We start from the raw sequence: 21,138 nt of genomic DNA on the forward strand, positions 1-21,138 counted from the left end.
CTATATGAATTTATGTTATATATATATGAAAGAGGCTATATGAATTTACACTTATTATTAATCAAGGATTCACTTCCAGGCTAAAAGGGCTCCCAGTGCCCATCTGCCCCCACATGGAATGGCCATGGTCCCTGCATGAGGACAGGGAGAAATGGGGAGATGTGTCACCCATTCTCACAGCTGCACCCCACATGTCACCAGGGACAGGATGGCTTTTTGTCCCCTACCTGTGGTCCTGATGTGGGAGAGTCTGAGCCTGTGTCAGACTCAGCTTTGGGAGAAGTTTCCTTGGTGGGTTTTGACCGAAACCAGCCAAACCACCTGAATCCAGAGCTCTGGAAAATGAAGGAAAAGAATGGAAAGGGATAAGAAGGGGTGGATGCCAGGTCCTCCAGGTGCCTGCTGGGAGTGGGCACCATTTTTCCAGGGGCAGGGCTCGCATCAGGGCCAGGTAAGCTCAGGGCATGAGGCTCATGATGGCTCTGGCATGCTCACCTTGTCCTCCTCTGGCTTCATGGCCTCTGCCTGCTCCTCAGCAGTGTCCTCAGCTGCGCTGTCCGAGGAGGGCTGGCTGTCCCCCAGGGAGACAGTGGAGGTCTCTGAGAGAGTCCGAGTCCTGGCTGGTAATTCCTCCTGCCATCAGACATGGAAGCTGCCACGTGCTGCTCCCACAGGAGCTGCACCGAGCATGGTCAGAGCCCCCTGGGACTGCTCCACACCCAGATTACTGGGAAGCACCCCCAGGGACCCCCACATGCCCTTACACAGCAAGAGCACCCACAGCAGGGCACAGCTTTTACCCAAGGCAACAACTGGCACCATGATGGGGGGATTCCATGTGAGTTCAGTGCATGGAAGGATGGGTCAACACATCCCAGATGCAGCCAGGACCCTCGGTGGGATGGTCTCTCTGGCTCCTCTGACTCACCTGCTCTGAGAGGAGGGCTGGCTGCACCCCTCCTGAGGCACCCCAGGGCTCCTCAGCTTCTCCTGTGGAGCAGAGAAAAGGACACAGTCAAGTTTTGATCTGTGGAGCTATGGATTTATCCATCAGAGGTATTTCCAGAGCTTCTACCATACCCCTCTCCAGAGCACAGCCACCACGTGGTGGCCAAGATGTCCCCCCAAGAGATGCAAAAGGCCATTCTGGTCCCTGTCCCTGCCAGCACCAGGGAGCAAGTGGTGAGGCTGAACTGGTGCATCTCAAAGGCAACTTCTAAGGAAGAAATTCCTTGCTGTGAGGGTGGTAAAGCCCTGGCACAGGCTGCCCAGAGCAGCTGTGGCTGCACCATCTCTGGAATGGGACCTGGTCCCAGGCTGGATGGGACCTGGTCTAGTGGAAGGTGTCCCTCGGTGGAAGGTGTCCTGTAGCCATGATATTTTCTGAAATATCATTTCCTTAGGATTTTTTTCTCCTGAGAAGCTGAGAGGCCTCAGAAACAAAATGTAAACATTGATTATCTGCTGCTGTGGAATGCAACAGGTGGATCTGTGATTGGTCTCATGGTTATTTCTAATTAATGGCCAATCACAGTCCAGCTGTCCAGACTATCTTGTTGAGTCACAAGCCTTTGTTATCATTCTTTTTCTATTCTTAGCTAGCCTTCTGATGAAATCCTTTCTTCTATTCTTTTAGTACAGTTTTAATATAATATATATCATAAAATAATAAATCAAGCCTGCTGAAACATAGAGTCAACATTCTCTTCTCTTCCCTCATCCTAAGACCCCTGCAAACACCATCACAGTGTCCCTGCCCATAGCAGGAGGTTGGAACCAGATGATCTTTAACGTCCTTTCCCAACACAAACCATTCTGGGATTCTGTGATTTCTGCAGGGAAACGAGGCTGCAGCACTTACCTGCTGGCAGCACTGGCTGTGGAGGGGGCTCAGCACAACCCCCTCCCAGAGGGGCAGGTGTCTCTTGGCTGATCACAGGAGGCTGCAGGTCTCTCCCAACGCTGGGCAGTGGAGATGCCACGACCTGAGCAGGTGCTGGGGACCTCAGGGACATGTCCCCCTGGGAGCTCAGTCCCTGGGATGGCACAGGCTCAAACCACTGGTCATACTGGTAGCTTTCACTCTGAGGAATCTCATTGCCAGGCTCTTCATCTGCCAAAAAAATCCCACACCTCAGGAGTTTACAATTTTTGTAATGTTTATAATTCTGTCGGGCTGTTGCACAGATTTCTTCCCTTTTCCATTAAACATCAGCAGAACTGGGGGAGTGAGGAAAGGCTTCAGGGACCAGGCAAGGGAGGAGGTAGGACACAGCACAGCAATAGGAACCTTCCAGAGGTTTCAAGGAAGGTGGGCTGGGAAACACTGGGGGAATTATTTTTTAATGCTGGGAATGTACCTGAGGCTATAAATGAGCTCAGAAGGGGAATGCTATGGAAGCAAAGAGCCCACAAGCAGCATGCACCAGCAGCTCAAAGGAGCCTGAGGTCTCCAGCCTTTTCCCCCACTCCTGCTGCACACCCTGAGCAGGAAATATTCAGCAGGTAGCTTTCATTCCTGTTCCACAGCAGCACCCACGGATGAGTTCCTTGCTTTAGGCAGATTTATTCAGGGTTGGGATTTTTTTGTTTGAAAGGCAAGTTGAGCGAGCAGGATTGGTTTTATTTCACACACACATTGGTCCCAGGTGTGTGTCCTGCCCATTCCAGCTCAGCAGCCTCCTGCCAGAAACAGTGGGCACTGGGAAACTCCTCTCCCATTGCTGGGAGACATGGCAGGCAGGACCCAGATCCCATAGGGAAGGATTAGGGCACCTCTTGATGCTATCAAACCCTTTGCTTTGCTGCCAGCATCGCCTCCAGCCCACTCAGGATTGGCTTCACAGCCATGAGCGGCTCCCACATGGCCTGGAGATCCACAAGGAGGAGGATGGATGCTCAAACTCATGCTGCCTGGCAAGCTCAGCTGGAACAAGTCGGGGAGGACCACGTGGATCCCAGCTTGACACCTGGTTTGGGCTTTGTCTTTCCAAGATGGATTGAATTCAGCACCAAGCCAGCTTTCTCTGCATGCAGGTCCCTCAGGTGGTGGCTCTGGATGGCCTTCACCATGAAGAAAAGGGCCAAGCACAGGGAAGGTGAGCTGTGGAGACCACATGGAGCAGACCTGGCTGCTTAGAGAAGCCAAGCCAATGGGATCATCACACTTGCAATTTCCTTCCAGGGAAGGAAGATCATAGTCTGAGCCCTGATAGCAGCAGAAGTCAATCAGGATTGATGATCCTTTTTACTGCCTGGGAAAGCTCTTTGAAAAGGAATTTGGCAGCAGCAGGAAAAGCTGATAGGAAGAAACAGCTTGAAGGAATTAGTTGTGTTTCATCCTGTCTGCACCAGCCTCTGCTCTCCACACTTCAGTGCCAGCACTCCCAGTCAAAGGCAGATCCAAGGAGCAGGGGACTGTGCAGGAGCATCCTGCTGATGGAGCTGGATGTGAAGCAACACCTCCCCGACTTCTCCTCAATGGGACATCCCAATGGATGGCTGCCCAGCTGGGAAAGAAAAGCCCCCATGCTCTTCCCTTGACACCAGGGGATGGTTGTGTCCCTCCTCTTGATGTCTCTGGGCCCTCTGGGTGGGCTGGCACAAGAGTAGACTCTTGGGGTCACCAAAGGGTGAAGCAAAGGGATCAAAGAGGCAGCAGGGAAGGAGAAATGCTGAGTATTCAGCAACAGGCATCCTGCAGCCTGGCACAGAGCAGGATGAGCTCCTTCCTGAATCCTTTGCTCTCTAAGTGTGAAATCCCTTTAGTTCAGCTCCAGTTTGCACCCTCAGAGGACTGCCTGGGAATGGGGCTGTCTCCCCTGAGGCTCAGCTGGGAGGCTCATCCAGCACCCACCCTCAGCTGCTCTCCTCCTCCCACGGCACCCAGAGGGACCTTGCAGCTGTGGTAATTAGGCCCAATTACTCTGACTTTGTATGAGCACCAAGCATTGAGCCCTCACTCTGCAGCCCGTGCCTGAGGGATGCATCCAGGCAGGAGCAGCCCTTGAGCTCTGGGGGGATGCAAGCAGCAAGGAGCTGCTGCTGGTAAAAACTCCAGGGATTGGGAAGCTGTTTCCCAGCCCATGGCAGCACAGTTCCATGCAGGGGGAGCCCACTGGGGAGACCACAACCTGCTGCTTTGTTCTATTTACCTGCTGTTGGTAGAACAGCACAGGGCAGCTCCAGCTGAGCGGGTGCCACCTCTGGAGGAAGATCATCTTCCACCTGCAGAGGGGAAACATGGTAAAATGGATAGGGAAAAGGGTGGCATGGGACAAAAACTAAGGAAACCATGAGGCCAATGCAAAGGAAAGCACAGTGCTCATGGATCTGGGGCTCATAGCCCACCCCAGGCTGCAGGAGAGACCCACACCAGCTCTTTCCCAGCAAGCAAGAGGGGCTGCAGCACCCCTGAGAGCAGGCAGGAGGGGAAACAAGATGGAAAAGGCCAAAAAACCAAAAGCAGGTGTGAAATCTGAATGAAGAGCATTAATCCAAACACCAGACCATAGTTAAAAGACCCCGGAGTACACCCACAAGGTGACAACCCACGAGTGACCTCTGCAATGTCCTCCCTGCAAAGGGAGACCATCACTCACCCACCAGTCCTTGCCTGCCCTCCTTGAGCCAAAACAGAGAGAATTTTGCCCTGTGTGAAGCTCTGCAGCCCTCAGGCACTGCAAGCCCCTTGCTCCCACTGAATCTGCAGCACCCAGAGCACAGACCACATCTCAGAGCGCACAAGCCAAAGAACAGCAGCTTTTGACCCTCCATCCCCTCAGACTCAGGGAAGAGGAGGAGATGCTCCTGCAGACAGACCACAGCACAGAGCAGCTGTCCCACTGCCTCTCCTTACCTCCCACTCCTGGCAGCAGGCTCGGAGCTGCTCCAGCCAGTCAGGCTCCAGTGCCTGCTCCTGCTCTGGCATCTCCAGGAGCAGAGGGTCACAGAGCTTCAGCCTCTCAGCCAGCTGCAGGGCCAGGGGCACAGCAGGGATTAGCACACGGGTCAGATCCACAGGGATCCATCACACAGGGGCTCAGGAAAACAGCGTCACTTCATAATATGGGGGTAAAATAACACCAGCCTCTTGTGCAGGATTTATTCCTTCTCCCAGCACCCCCACAGAGGTGCTGGCCCATCCCATGCCCCACAGACTCAGCAGAGCTGGCTCAGCACCTCCACAGAGATGCCAAAATACTGTGTCAAAGATGCTCCTTGCATCAAAGAGACAGGTAAATATCACCATCCCCTTCCCCCCCTGAGGAAAACGAGTGGCTTTAATCAACCCCCTAACAGGCATCCTGGGGCACTGGCAGGGTTACAGGACACCCCACCAGAAGCCCTGGAAAGAGCCCAGCTCCCAGGGCAGCTCATAAGCTCCTCACCTAGCCCATGAGGATGGATGGGAGCTGGTGTTTTTCTGATCTGCATTTACAAATCTCTGAGAAGATTTCACAGCCTCCCAGACTTGTCCTGATGCTTGATGTCCTTAGAGCTAAAGAGTATTTTCTTAATATCTAAGTGAAATCTTCCCTACTGCAAATTAAGCCTCTCTATCCCTGCTCCCATGGAAGCTGTGAGAGGAGCCAGCCAGCATCCCCCACGAGCAGCCTCCTGTGTGCTGGAGGGCTGTTATCACATCCCTCATGCCCCTTTCTCCCCCACCATATCTTGCCTAGAAGAAATAACCCTCAGCCCTTCTTCAGAGGTCATTTTCCCCTCAATCTCTTATCACCCCAGCTCTCCAGTCCCACACTCACTCCAATTTAGCCCTGTCTCCACATACAGCAGCCCAAACAGGCCCCAGCCAAGACCCCTGAGACCCCAGCACAGGGGGATTATCACCTCCTTGTCTCAGATATGACAGTTGTACTCTCACAACCCAGAATAACACTATAACATGGTGAGGTTTTTTTTTTTCTTTTGTAACAGCATCCTGTTATGCTGCTGCTCAGTATTTTTTCCATGCTCCACTATCTCCCCCAGGTCCCTCTCTGCAGTATTGCTGCTGTGTGTTTAATTTCTCCTGCAGAACAGGGGTCTGTGCTGCCCTGGCCACAGCCATCTCAGTGACTTGGGGCTCCAGCTCCCATCAGTGGAGCAAAAGGCTCTTCCAGGGTGACCCAGGAGTCCAAGGTGAGATGGAGGGCTCCCTGCAGAGCTCATCCCCTGTTTGAAGGAGTTGCTTAGACAAGGATCCAGTTTTAAGACAGCTGGGTGAGGGGAGATGGCACTCAAAGCACCGCTGTTCATCCACATCTTCACTGAATTTTCTCTCTCTGATATCAGCCCCTGATCCAGTGGAAGGTGTCCCTCATGGCAGGGGAGTTGGAACTAGGTGATCTCTAAGGTCCCTTCCAACCCAAACCATTCTAGGATTCTTGGGGATTTCTCAAGTTTCCTCTGGCTACCTCATGCTGCCTTATCTTCAATGCTTTGCTACAAGGCTGCCACCTTGAGGGCCACCAAAAGCCACCCAGAGGTGACTTTACAGCTCAGCCACCCTCCACAGCCACACAGGAATCAGCTGCTCCTTCCTGCACCAGTCCTAGCAACCATTTGTTTCTACTCCTGAACTTTTAAAACACAACCTCTAAACCAGCACAAAGCACACTTCCCAGGTCTGGGAGTTTACAGCAAGGCAGGACCTGCCCAACCAGACCCCAGCTTGGGACTGGGACTGGCCAGGAGAGCAAAGTAACCCTGCAGCCAACCAGGAGCCTGCACTACCCACTGTCCCATCTCTTTACAAACACACCTATGCTCATCCTAAATCAATCACAGGAAAAAGGAAATTATAAGCGTGATTACTCCTAAACGGGGGGAATGTTTAATCCAAAAGCTTATGTGCACTTTGATCCAGTATTAATGAACCAGCACCTGGTTGTGTATCGTCCCCAGCTTCAAAAGAGGGGAAGTCTTAATCAAACACTAATGTGTATCATAATTTGTAACACAGTCTAGAACATCAAAGACAAGAGCATCTACGAATGCACTAGTTTTTCAGATGAAAGTGTTTTCTCCCAGGAGAAGCATTATCCCCAGCAGAATGGCAGATCTAAAAGGCTGTTAGACGGCAAATAGGCTTCGAAGATGGGGTGAGGAAGCAGTGCCAGCCAAATTTTGGGTAAACTCAGCAGCACCCACTTCAGACAGGCATCTTGCTGCCCCTCACCTCACAGCACCACGGCTTTAGTGCCTTTCATAGAATCGCAGAATGATTTGGGGTTGGAAGGGACCTTAAAGCTCATCTTGTTCCACCCCCCTGCCATTTGCAGGGACACCTTCCACTAAACCCACCAAAGCCTCATTCAACCTGGTCCTAAAGGCTGGAGGAAGGTGACAAGCAGCCTCAGCACTGCCCAGTGTTGTGAGAGCCTCAAGGAGACCTGGGACACTTGGCCTTGCCCCTCTCTACCCCAGCCCCCTGCTCAGGAAGTAGAGGGGCTTCACTTGGTGCTACACGTTGGACCATGCTCCCTCTCAGTGTCACCCCAGAGCACATCCCTCGGGAGGTAAAGAGAATTGTAGAAGATGTGCTGGAGGGGAAATGTGCACTTAGACTTCATTTCTTAAGCCTGTGACATTTAGAAGTTCAGAAAACCCCACCAGACTTAAAAACCTCCTTTGTTTCCAAATAACTCTGCTCCTACTTGGCAGTCAACATAACACCTTTGTTTTCTGCCCAAAATCCACTGGGATTAGAAACCCTGTGGAAGCGCTGGCTTTGCTGTACTCAGCAGCAAACCCCAGGGGGCTGCTCAGAGCTGCCAACCACTCCCACCCCAGCAGTTCCTGAGCAGGTATCACACCCAGGTTGGGATGCAGGAGCTGCAGACTCACCCTCACCACTTGCTGAGCCAGGACGGGGTGCGCGGCGGGGTCGCAGCGCAGGAGCGTGGTGGCCACGAGCTCGCAGTACTGCAGGGCCTGGGCTGGCAGCCCGTGGTCAGCCAGGCGGGAGGCGTAGAGCAGCTTGTACACCTTGGGAGAGGGAGGCAGAGCAGCCAGGGGTGGGAACAGGGAGATGGACAGGCCTGTGGGTGCCCTGTGCTGGGCACATCGCCCCAGCGTGGCTCACAGTGCCCTGGATCGCGCACCCAGAGGTCACTTGCAACTTCCACCCCTCCCCATGGAGGCATCCAGCCTGCTCTCCTTGAAGCAGGGAGCTTCACAGAATCCTCTGCCCTGGATCCTGCACCCAGAGGTCACTTCCACCCATCCCCATGGAGGCATCCAGGCCCCTCTCCTTGAAGCAGGGAGCTTCACAGAATCCTAGAATGGTTTGGGTTGGAAGGGACATCAGAGCTTATCTAGTTCCAGCCCCCTGCCATGGCCAGGGACACCTCCCACTAGACCAGGTTGCTCCAAGCCCCATCCAGCCTGGCCTTGAACACTTCCAGGCAGCAACAGCTGGGTGCTGCTTTGCAATAGGAAATGCTCACCTGTTACCCAGAGCAGGAAGGCAATGAGAGCTGAGCAAGCACTGATCAGACAAACTGTGCACCCCAAAACCTGCTCTGAATGAGTCCCTTGGCCAAGGCAACCTCCCCATCATTCCCAAAGCCCAGTAAGGGGACAAGTCTCAGGAACAGCTTGAATTCCAGGCTTCAGGGAGATGGGTCCGTGTTCTGGGGCAAGTCTGAGCATCTGCACGAGATGTAGTTGAGCACATGCACTACCTGGAAGGGGAGCAGGAAGGATTCGGGCTGCCGCAGCTGCCGGCAGTACTCCAAGATTTCCATTCTCTGGATGGCCTCAGTCCGGGCGAACCGGGAGAACGCCTGGCTGCGGGGAGAGGGGCGGGGTCAGCGAGCAGGAGCAGGGCTCCTCCCCAAACAGCCCCACACAGGGCGCACATTAGCAGCAGGAAAAGCCCCGACCGGGGATTGCTTCTGCATCGGAGTGAGATCCCAGCGAGGGGGAAAACGTGGGGCAGGTGACTCTGGCAAGAACGCCAGCCTGCAGTTCTTGCTCACCGGTGGCTGCTGCCCAGCAGGGCCATGCGATCTGCCTTTGCTCCAAAGTAACCAAAGGGAACATCTGCCATCAGGTAGCAGAAATGAGCTGCTTCCACTGCTCCCTTGCTGGCTGCATGGAAAAAGACAAATAATTAGTCTGAGACATCACCACATGGTCAGCTTCGCTTTGGAGGTCCCCAAGCTCACGCAAAAACGCAAACCCAACTGCCTCACTTTCCTGGCCGTGCAGACCCTGATCCCTCCTCTCCCTTGTTCCTGTTGTTTGTCTGTTTGCCCAAATTGCTGCTTTTTGTTTCAGGAGGTTTCTGTTCAATGGTAGAGCTGGGTGACCCTGAGCAAGGCCAGCTCCAACACTTGCAGGGTGCATAGAATCCCACCACTCAGGGCAAGGCTCAGTCCCTGCAGTTACCTGCACCTTCCTTGGGCCCAACTGCTCCAGGTGTCTCCACAAGAGCATCTCATGGATGTGCCTGGGCCTGATTCACTTGAGGATCCACTGGCACCTCACCCCTTCCACCACACAGGCACTGCAGCTCCAGGGGTACAGGCACAACCATCTCAGTGTGGACGTGCACGCTGACACTGCAGTGCCCACCCCTGTTGTGGCTGCTCCCACTGATCCCAGCTCACCCAAAGTGTCCCCCATGGTGACAATGGCTCGGTGGTTCAGCTCTGTGTCTCCAACCTTGTTGGACAACATCACAGCCAGGTGGGGCCTCCAGTCCCCCCACGTGGCATCCCCGCAGCACTGGAGGGACAGGAGGAGAGCAGAGGTGAGCAGAGATGGTCACCAAAGGTGGGTGTCACAGGCAGGTTCAGCACAGGGGAACACATGCCAGGGCCAGCCTCTTGCTCACGGACCAGAGCTGCCTGAGGGATCCTTCCTGACATCAGCTGGAAGAGGGTCTGCAGTGGGTCGTTGGTGGCCAGTGTGCTGGTGAACCTGTGAGGAGAGAGCAGAGAAGGGCAGCACCCCAGGACCCCAAACCTTCATTCACCTCCCAGAGCACAGCCCAAGTGCCCCAGGAAACTGATGTCTTGAGGGGCTTCCCAGAGAATCCAAGAAGGGATTGAGTCGGAGGGCACCTTCTAGTCCAACCCTCCTGTCATAGGCAGGGACACCTTCCACTGGACCAGGGTGCTTCAAACCCAGTCCAACCTGGCCTTGGACACTTCCAGAGATGGGGCAGCCACAGCTTCTCTGGGCAACCTGTGCCAGGGCCTCCCCATCCTCACAGGGAAGGACTTCTTTATAACATCTAATCTAAATCTACCCTCCTTCAGCTCAAGCCATTCCTCCCTATCCTTTCACTCCATGCCCTTGTAAATAGGAGGCAGAGAGGATCACCAGCCTCTGGGGGTGATGATCTGTATTACCTTCAGAGAAGGCAGGTCTCCAGGACAACACTGCATAAAACCTCCTTAAAAGGGTTTGGGTTCCACAAGACAGAAAATTTCTGCTTAACTCTCCCTGAAGGGATCAACCCAATCCAGACTAAGTACATTAAATTCCACCAGAAAATGCTCATACAAGTGGGATGAACAGCTGGGACTAGACTGGATCACAGTGAAAATGGCTCAGCTCCCCCTGCCCCATGGCTGTCTTTGCAAGAGCAGCATGGGCAAAGTCAGAGACTCAGAATAAATTCACCCTCCATCTCCAGGGAATGGCTTTTCTCCTGCTTTCCAGCCCCCCACCTGGTTTCTCCTGTCCATTGGGAAGCCTGAAGGACTCAGGCCTGTTTGGATGGATGCCCTCTGTCCCCTTTGCCCCCTCTGGAAAGGCTCCAGCTGGAATCAATGCTCTTTTCCAATTCAGGGGGCACTGAAGGGACAGCGGGCTTGGAAAGCCAGCCATGGAACATCATACCCTGCTTGAGCTTCTCCAACTTACCCAGTGAGGACCCAGCTGTATGTCCGAGGGTCCATCTTGCTAGAGAGGAACAGGGCATGGCCCCACAGTTGGTTTCTCATAGCCCAGACCAGAGCCTCCTGCACGTGAGGGGGAGAAGAAAGAAGGTTTGCACCCAACTCTGGTTCCTCCCTCCTCTGCTCCCCCAGCTCAGAGGAGAGTCACAATAACTGCTCTGGCTTTAGTTAGCATCCTCCAAAAATCTCTTCCAGGTCCCTTTGTCTTTCTACCCTGAAAATTTACAAGAACTTGGACCTTCAAAGCAACGTTGTGTCCCCTAGATTTCCAGGTCTGTGCTGCCTGTTAGCCCTCAAAGCTGTGGGATCCCAGTCTGGGCACCCAATCTGTAGCCCTCCTCTCTCTTCTCCTTGGACCTTAGGTATCCTGTGAGATCACATAGCTGCAAATGGGTTTGGAACAAGACGACCTTTAAGGTCCCTTCCAAAGCAAATCATTCTGGGACTCTATGAAACTAAATGTGGTGGAAATGCTGGTAAAAGCCTCTGCATCTCATCTTCACTTGGGTCTCCCATCCCAATTCCCAGGGGTGGGAAATCACTGCCAAAGCTCCGTTGTACAAACACAGCTTGGAGGGTTGATCCCACAACCACAAGTCACTTCATGACCACCCTTCCCTTTAAAACCTGCCTGAAGAGGCCAACAGGCCCAAGAAGGACAAAACCTTCAGCCCCACATCCTGGATCCCACTCACCACTTACTTTCTTCCTGCCATAGTAGAGGAGCTTGGTGAACTTCTCCACGATCTGTGCCTGTGTCTCCACGACGGGTGGGAGCTCCCCGGTGATGAGGTCCAGCGGGTGCCGCTGCGCCCACTCGTCATCGGCCATGCCCAGCAGGTTGGCTGCAGGCTCCTGCCTCCTGTACCTGTCCTGGCGCCTGCAGTCCTGCATCAGCAGCTCCGCCGTGTCTGAGCCCACCATGGACTGCCAAAGGGAAGGAAGGAGCTACCTGGAGGCTGCCCCAGGGTTGGGACCCAGGACATTCCCCTGGCTGCCCTGGGTGATTCAAGACCCTGGCAAGGGGCTCAGAGACCTTGGCACGGAGTCAAAAACAGCTGGGCCTTCAATTTTAGCCCATGGAAAAAGTTACCAACTTTGTGTGAAGATTTACAAGCCACAAGAGTTTGAGTAGGATGATAGTGAATTTGTCACAAGGCGAAAAAGTAGAATTTTGGTGATTTAGAATGGGGGTTCAAGAGGCAAGATGGAGGAATCTGAGCATGTCCTGTCCTTCTTCTCCTTCTTCTTGTCCTCCATCTTCTGCTGGGATAGTGACACTTTTTGATTGGTTTAGAATAGAGACAGACTGTCTAACATAGGTGATAGGTATTGGAAAATTATTGTAAATAAAGTACACATAGTTCATAGTGTAAAAAGTTAACACCACCCCAAGGGCAGTCATTGTGCCATGAACCAACCTGCTGGACAGATCTCAGCAGGTCAGAGAAAGAATGGAACAGATAAGAGAAAATAAACAACCTTGAAAAGCAAAACCAACAAATATCAACTTCTTTGGTCGCGAGCTGGGAAAAAAGACTTTCTAATACCTCAGGAGTCATCTCAACCACAGAAACCTGAAACCCCACGAGCAAAGGCTGACGGCACTTCCAGTCTGCCCCACTCTTACACCTGAATCCTCATCCCAGCACGTGCCCCAAACAAGATCAGCTTTGGCCAACAGCACAGGGAGTTGGAAGGAAAAGGACTCAGCACAATTAGCAAGACCTTCACAACACTCCCTCTGACCTGCTTCCAACAAGCAGCTGCATACTGGATTGGGTGGATTTCACTGGATTAAGGGAACAGGCCCCTTTTAAGTGTAAGTGCTGGCTCCTCCATGAAGGTGGCACCAGTCCCCTTCACTGGGCTGTTGGCAGTTCCCAAGGACAAAAAGCAATCACGGAGAAGGATTTGCTACAAATATCCAGGCAGCATCAAACTGAGGAATGAACATCAGATCCTCTTAAGGTACACCCCTTCCCTCCCCCAAAATAGCAACTGGATCAAGAGGCACCTAAGGGACATATTACTTGTCTCATGTCCAAGATCAAAAGGGTCAGCCCCTTCCATGGGATACCTACCCCATTCTGCCGGCAGAGGAGGACCAGGAGTTTCCAGAGGAGAGAGGAATCTCTGCCCCTCTGTGTTGAGAGATCACAGCCTGTACTTATCTTCTGCTGGCAAAAGGTCATCACATCCACCTTGTGCAGATCTTCCCTACAGCAGCAGAAAGAAACATCAAAGAAACCCAAGGCAAAGCAACCTAGGGCATCATTCAGGCTCAGTCCCCAGGTTCATTGATGGGGATGCCAAAGATTCCAAGCAAGAGCTGGAGGAAAGAAGATCCCCAGTACCAATGACTACTTTTAAGTTCAAACACACTCAAATTTATTGTGACACCTAGCAGATCTCTGCATTTCAGGATGCAAAGTACATTTCAAACCCACTCTTTGCCCTCCTGATAATATTTTCCTCCATCCATCTGCAAAAAGACAGTTTGGATTTGCTGTGCTGCCATTACATCCATGGATGTCCAAGGCTGCAGAAGCAGGCACAATCTGTTGTGGAGGCAGAGTGGAGGGTCACTTGTGTGACCACAGAAACCCTTCAGCTATGTGCAAGCCAGGCAGAAGTGCTGCCATACAATAAAATAACCATTCAGTTAGAAAGAAAGAGTGGATAAAACAGGAGAGAGAAACTGCAGGTGGAGATGTTGATCCTGACTGAGTCATTCCAGCATATTATATGGAGATTCCTGAGGTACCCTTTGGAACAAGTGGTAACCCAGAATCACAGAATGGTCTGGGGGTTGAAAGGGAGCTTAAAGCTCACCTAGTCTGACCCTCCCTGCCATGGGACCTTCCACTAGACCAAGCCCTGTCCAATTTGGCCTTGAACACTTCCAGGGACAGAGCATTCATCACTTCTCTGGGCAACCTGAGGCCTTACTACCCTCAGAGGGAAGAATTTCTTCCATATATCCAACCTTAAGTTCCCCTCTTACAATTTGCACTTGCTGCCCTTTGTCATGTCTCTACAGTTCCTGACAATGAGACCCTCTCTGGCTTCCTTGTAGCCATTTCAGATGCTGGAAGGTGCTGTGATGTCTCCACACAACCTTCTCTTCTCCAGCCCCAACTTCCTCAGCCTGTCTGCATAGGGAGGTTTCTCCAGTCCCTTTATCCTCCTCTGGACTTGCTCCAGCAGTTCCATGTCCTTCCTGTGCTGGTGGCACCAGACCTGTTTGCAGCACTCCAGGTGGGTCTCACAAGAGCTCACAGGGGAAGCTCCAGATATTCCAGATATTCCCCCCAGCTTCTGTGTATGCACAGCCTTTTTGCTTGGTAAATGCTTTTTCCTTTTCTCTCCCTGCTTTGGTTGGGAGTGGCCAGAAATAGAGACAACCTGATGCAGCACCCCTGATTCATCCCCAGGCTCACACTGGATGAAGGAACATATTGACCCTGCTGTGGCTCAGCCATCTCAGGGGACAAAAACTTTAGGAAAAGCTAAGCCACAGGTTGACCCAGGGCTTCAGATGTCCAAAGAAACCCAAAAAAATCATTTTTCTGAGACAAAATGAGTACAAAGTAAGGTCAGATGTACAAACCACACTAAACCCACATCCTATGAATATTCAAAATACCATATCCCACAAGGCAAACCAACCCAGACTGCATCAAAGGGGCCGGGCTCCCAGCCTGAACTTAGACATGGCCTTTGTGAATAACTCAAAACCACAGGGACTCTCTGAGTCTGCCTTGAGCCCACGTCTCCTCATAAAGGAGACAGCCAGGAGGACACAGCTCCTGAACCTGCCTGTGCTGCTATACCTGGCCAGGGGCCCAGGGAAGGCTTGCAGCTCCTCCAGCTCTTCTGTGCCATGAAGGATTGCCTAAAAAACAAAAGCAAATTCAGCAGCTGGCCTCCAGCAGTCAGACCAGCCCCAGCTGGGCTATTGGGAAGCCAGTGCCTTGGCCAAAGATTCAACAGTGCCAGTGAACCCTGTGCTGTCTTAGGGTAACCACAGAGCACAGAGCCTCAGCTATCACATGGACTCCAGTGCTAAGGTCCAGTAAAGAAATGTCTGAAAATCTGCCTCCTTCTGGAGGTGAAATAGGAGACTGGAATGCTGTGGTAGACTTGGGGACAAGGCCCCTGTATTGGAGCACCTTGGCAAGATGAGTGGAGTTGTCCTTTGGAGAGGTACAAACCACATCTGTCCCCATGGGAAGGGATCACTCTGAGCAGGTCACAGGTACCAAGGGTTACAGAGCTGAGGGCTGAAAACAACACCCAGGCAAAAGCTGGCACGAGGGAGACTCGAAAGTCCACGTAGAAGGGACAGAAGATGGGAGCAAGGAATGGGAAGGCTGCTGAGGAGGCTGCTGGGGTTATGGACCATGTTTGCATCCCTTAGGGTGACAGGAGCCACTCCAGGGAGGGGAAGGGGGGCCTGGAGGGCCAGCTGTGTCCTACCTCCAGGCTGTGCAGCTCAACACGGGGCAGCTGTCCCTCAGCAGGGTGGTGGGGACACACCAGCACCAGGTGGCCCCCAGCTCCAAAGCACAGGGCTGTGTGCAGCTGTGGGAACTTGAGGGGGACTGCTGGGGGTGGGGTGGACACCGAGGGCTCCCCTGCAATGACACACAGGCCACTGTGAGCCACTCACACTGATCACACACCACTTCCACTGTGGAGGATTTGACCAGTCCCAAACTTGAGCAGTCCCAAACTTGTCCCCCAACTAAGTGGCCCTTCACTGACCCCTCTGAGCAAGAATTGTCCCCCAAAGCAGCAGATGTGCACAGCAGCTCCTAAACCTACCCTGGACCACTCACCCACCCTGCAGCCCCCCAGTCATGCCTTGCGCCTGCACAACCTCCTCCAGGAGAGGACCCAGCTGAGAGACAGCCATTATCCTACCATCAGCCATTTATTCCCTTGCTTCCCCCTTGTCAGAGCCCCCCATTCCAGCTCACCTGTTGGTCCCACGTTCCAGGACTCCACTCCAGGGCTGTAGTCATCAGCACCATCACGGATGTACTGGCTGAGCTCATGGCTGCTGGAGCTGAGTCCTGACTCTTGGTACTGCAGGAGCAGGCTGGGCTGGCCTGAGGGCTGGGAGGGAGGAAGAGCACACAAACCTGGCTCAAAAGCTAGGGACACTGCTGATTTCCTGCTCCCAGGAAGTGAGGGAGGCTCTGCTGCTGCAGGGAAGTGCCCAGCAGGAGCAGCACAGCCAATTCCCATCCAAGGAGCTCACACCCTACACCAGCTTGGCTTCACCCAACAGCTTAGAAAAGGAGTTTACATCAGCCACAGCTGTAGTCTGACAGCTTTCCTAGCCCTAACATGAGCTCATCACCACAGCCAAGGAGATGGCGCTTGGAAACCAAAAAAAACCAAAACCACCCAGGAGCAAAATCACCAGAGCAGCTTTGATTTGATCTTTTAATTTTCTCTTGGCAAAACCCAGCAGTCAGGACACAAGTGTGATGGAGCATGATTTGGTGGACAGAGCTGACAATGACACACAGCTGTCAGCTACCTGGAGGGCTAGAATCATGGAATCATTAAGGTTGGAAAAGCCCTCTAAGATTGAGTCCTACCATTAATCCAGCACTGCCATGTTCACCCCTAAACCATGTCCCCAGGTGCCACATCTACATGTCTTTAAAATTCCTCCAGGGATGGTGCCTCTACTACATCCCTGGGCAGCCTATGCCACGGTTTGACAACCCTTTTGTTGAAGAATTTTTTTTTCCTAGTATCCAACCTAAACCTTTCCTGGCACAACTGAAGGCTGTTTCCTCATGTTCTGTCACCTGTTCTGTGGGAGAGGAGCCTGATCCCCACCTGGCTACAGCTTCCTTTCAGGGAGTTGTAGAGAGCGACAAGGTCACCCCTGAGCCTCCTTTCCTCCAGGCTGAGCCCCCACAGTCCTCTCTGCCTCTCCTCATCAGGCTTGTGCTCCAGACTGTCACAGACATGTTTTATGAAAAATCCTTTCCTTAGGATTCTTTTCTCCTGAGAAGCCGAGAGGCCTCAGGAACAAAATGTAAACAATGATTATTTGCTGCTGTGGAATGCAACAGGTGCATCTGTGATTGGCCCATGTTGGTTGTTTATAATTAATGGCCAATCACAGTCAGCTGGCTCGGACTCTCTGTCCGGGACATAAGCCTTTGTTATTGTTTCATTATTTTTCTATTCTTAGCTAGCCTTCTGAGGAAATCCTTTCTTCTATTCTTTTAGTATAGTTTTAATATAATATATATCATAAAATAATAAATCAGCCTTCTGAAACATGGAGTCAGATCCTCGTCTCTTCCCTCATCCCCAGACCCCTGTGAACACCACCACACCAGACCTTTCCCCAGCTCTGTTACAGAACATCCCACTAAGCCTGGATTTCTGTGCTGCTCCTGACCTGAGCATACAGCCCTGCACCTGGGGGAGTGACAGCCCAGCAGATGGAGAGAACACAAACACTAAAAACCCACTGCAGTAGTCCCCAGGGACTGTCAGGCACTGAGTGCAACATAGCAAAGGGGCCCTTTTCTCAGCTGGAGGGGGACACATGAATTTTTCCCAAGATTCTTGTCCTCCACCCCTGCCCATCCTGAGGTTACCTCTTTGGACCAGCCACCAGCCTCCCCTGAATCACTGCTGAGGGTTCCTTCCCTCCTGGCAGTCGAGGTGTAGCTCTCCTCATAGGAGTTGTAGGTCCTGCAGGTGGGAGCAAAGGGAGACACACTGAAGGTCTGAGATTTTTGAACCACCCACAGACCCACTCATTTTGCAGCAGGTGGTTTCACAAGGCTGCACATCTCCCCAGCTTTACCTGTCGTGCCCTGGGGGGCCCGTGGCCAGGTTGGGGTGGTAGCCCCTGTAGTAGTGCTGATCCCGGTAACTCTTGCCATAAGACTCTCCCTGCCTCAGGTCTAGAGAGAATCAAGAGTCAGCATTACCCCTCCAGAGCAGCAGTGAAGTTGCAGGAGACAATCCATGAGTCAGGCAATTTGCCAGGCCCACTCATTTTGCTTCCAAATGGTCCCAACACATTGGAGATATGATAATAATGCCTTGTGCACATTTGCCAACACAGTACTGATGTCCTTTTCTCTTTCCTCCCTCCTCTTCTGTTCAGTCCAGACACAGCAAAGAAGAGGCCCTGGCCATCCTGATCACACAGCATCATCAAACTCAGGCTGGAACCAGGAATGGTTTTTAGCTGTGGTAGTGAAGATCAAGCATCCCTTGGGTGCACCTAGCTCCTGCTCACATTTCCTAAATGCAGACAGGGAGCCAGTGCTGCACAGAGCACCCACCAGCACCCAGGAGTGTGGGCAGGAGAGAGCCCTGCATGTGTGCAAGCCTTGGGAGAAGAACCCCTCCTGGGGAAAGCATCACTTCTCCTGCAAGCTGCCTCCATGCCCAGACCCAAAGGATGAGCCCGTACCTCTGTCATCCTGCCACGCCACTGGCTGCCACTGGTGGCTTTGGTAGGAGTAGCCATCCCTGTTGCCAGCTGCAGGATACTGCCAGTGGGGATCTTCATAGCCCTGCCTGGAAAAGCACAACACACTGATCGGGGGGAGAAAGGGTTCCAGGGTCACATCTAGGGTCCCTCCTGCTTGGGACCTTTGGAGGCAGCAAAGGGGATGGAAATAAAGCCAGGTCCCTGGCTCTGGCAGGGCCAGGAACTGGTCCAGCATCACACCTGGAAGCAGCAGGAGGAGGTTTGGATGCTTTGCTGCCCCCAGCTAGGAGAAAGCTGTGCACTGCAGTTTCAGGTGATGCCCAGTGTTATAGAATCCAAGAATGGTTTGGCTTCCAAGGGACCTTTAAGATCATCTCATTTCAACCCCTGCCTTGGGCAGGGACACCTTCCACTACACCAGGGTGCGCCAAGCCCTGTCCAACCTGGCCTTGAATACTTCCAGGAATGGAGCACAGCTCCTCTGGGCAGCCTGTGCCAGAGCCTCACCACCCTCAGAGAGAAAATTTACTTCCTAATATCCCATCTGCATCACACGACCTCAGCACAAAACCCCACGTACCGACTCCATAACTCACTGAGGGCAATAACTCAGGCAAATCAACCCAGATTTGCTGGAAGCTCTTTCTCAGCACTGAGAACATCCTCCAGCCCACATTTTATCTGTCCACTCTTCACTGTTTCAGCAGCTGAGCTTGCAGGCTGCCTCTTGCTCCTATATTACCGCTTGTATTTTTATTGTTCACCTTGCACTTAGGAAAAAAGAACTGCATTTAATCAAACCTGTAAGAAAAATGCACCTCGGGGCTGAGACTGAGCTTGTCAAACAGCAACCACAGAAGCCACAGTTTTAAGAAGAGCTACAAATGCTATACAGCCTTAATATAGAAGTCATGGGGCTGCTTGAATAGCTGGACATCACCTCCTGACCCTCTGTGTCCCTGTGCAGTCACAAGGGCAGGACCTGTGAGCAGCGCAATGGGCAGCTCTTATTTTAAGAAGCTTTCCATGAAGAGGGACCAGAGGGCTCTCACCTGGCGTGGGGCTGGCTGGGGTAGGTGCTGTCAGCGCGGGAAGCCGGCCGGCGGGTGTCACCACGGGGGTGGTGGCCCTCATCCCAGGGGAGACCAGGGCCGAGTCTCCCGTGCCAGGAGCCGGGCCTCGGAGCCTGCCCTGCCTGCAGGAGGTGCCGCCGCAGCGGGGCCGGGGGGCCGGGGAGCCCCTCTGCCCATGAGCCTCGCGCTGCCGGCCTCTCCCGGGGCTGGGCTGGGGCCCAGGGCTCCATCACCAGCTTGCCAGCCAAATCCTCTCTGGGTTTGGGGAGCCTGAGCCACAAATGGCTTTAGTGGCCTGCAAATGATAAGTCACAGAGTGTTTGATCAGCAGCTTTTGAACGCCCTCAAAGCCCCCTTTGAAGCCCGTTGCCAGCTACTCTCTGCTTTTTGGGAGCATCCTGGAAACCCAGGAACCTTTCCAAAATACCCAGAGGCAAGGAAAAGTCATCTCTACATCTTCTTTAACTTGAAGCTCCCCTTAAAACACCAGGATGAAATGGTCTGCCTTTGAAAGCAACACACATTCATCTCTTCCCAGAACAAGAATCTCAGAATGGTTTGGGTTGAAAGTGACCTTAAAAATCATCTAGTTCCAAACCACTACCATGGGCATGGACACCTTCCATTAGACCAGGTTGCCCAAAGCCCCATCCAACCTGATGTTGAGCACTTCCAGAGATGAGGAGTTTCTCTGGGCAACCTGTGCCAGGGCCTCACCACCCTTACAGGAAAGAATTTCTTCCTATACCTAACCTAAATCTCTCCTCTTTCTGTTTAAAAACATCACCTCTCTTACAGGCCCTGCTATAAAATTTGTCCTTACCTCAAAAAGCCCTCTTATAGCCAGGTAGGATCCTCCTGCACCCCCAGCTGCAAAGCACCAGCACTCACAGCCCCCTCAAGCTGTGAGAGGGTGAGGAATCCCCCTCCCCTCTGTGACAGGCAGTGAAATCCCATCTGATATGTACTAAGGGAGGAGACATTGGCAAAGCTTTGGGCAGGACAAGGAGTTTTGCTCAAAGAAAAGAGCAAGCAGGGAGAAATGGAGCTTTGTTCTTGTGAGCTATGGGATGGGGTGGAAACAGGGATTTCCTCCTGCCTTTCAGAATTCCAAGTGGGCACCAGATTTGGTTATAGCAGTGCCATGCAGAAGAGGAAATCCTGAGGAGAGCCCAGGGCAGCACATGGGTGAAGGCCCAGCTGCCAGGGGGATGTCACCCTCAAGCCCCCCACGTCTCCTCTTGCAGCATCAGTACCCAAAGTGCCCCCACCACTCCAGGCCTCCTCAATGCAGGGAGATGGCCAGATGCTGTCTGAACCCCTCCTCACTCCTCCCCCTCAAAGTTTAGGGCACTATGGGGTCATTTCAGGACTGGAAAACACACAGGTCTGAACAGAGGTGGCTCAGTTTGTGGCTCTCTAGGTGACATCCAGGTAAACCCTTGCCCTAAACAGCCCCAGCCACAAACATCCAGCCACCCATTATTCCAGTCCCACTGAGGGCCCACCCAATTCTTGGCCGGGGGTTCCCACCACCATCCTCCCCCCTCAGCAGCCACACACACCTGCTCAGAGGCTGTCAGGGCCCTTCCTCTGCTCCCTGTTGCCACTTCCAAAGTCCAATTCCACATGGGCCAGGGGGCAAAGGGCAGCCCCTGCT

At 52.9% G+C, this 21,138-nt stretch overlaps 1 protein-coding gene across 1 annotated transcript; it reads right to left on the reverse strand.

The window, feature by feature from the left end:
* Window positions 1-227: 227 nt before the first annotated feature.
* Window positions 228-19,708, reverse strand: SEC16B (SEC16 homolog B, endoplasmic reticulum export factor; the record flags this gene model as incomplete). Its single annotated transcript, XM_005428604.1, has 21 exons — window positions 19,458-19,708; window positions 18,385-18,491; window positions 17,767-17,866; window positions 17,555-17,651; window positions 15,902-16,040; window positions 15,399-15,556; window positions 14,753-14,814; window positions 13,001-13,136; window positions 11,619-11,843; window positions 10,882-10,979; window positions 9,849-9,930; window positions 9,618-9,735; window positions 8,985-9,096; window positions 8,688-8,793; window positions 7,849-7,989; window positions 4,859-4,972; window positions 4,155-4,227; window positions 1,862-2,113; window positions 929-990; window positions 496-633; window positions 228-335 (listed from the first exon to the last, which is right to left on the reverse strand). Coding segments are annotated over exons 1-21 (2,679 nt in total), but the record flags the coding sequence as incomplete, so codon positions are not given.
* Between the last annotated feature and the right edge of the window lie 1,430 nt (window positions 19,709-21,138).

Source organism: Geospiza fortis, unplaced genomic scaffold (genome assembly GCF_000277835.1).
Source record: "Geospiza fortis unplaced genomic scaffold, GeoFor_1.0 scaffold506, whole genome shotgun sequence".
Lineage (NCBI taxonomy): Eukaryota > Metazoa > Chordata > Aves > Passeriformes > Thraupidae > Geospiza > Geospiza fortis.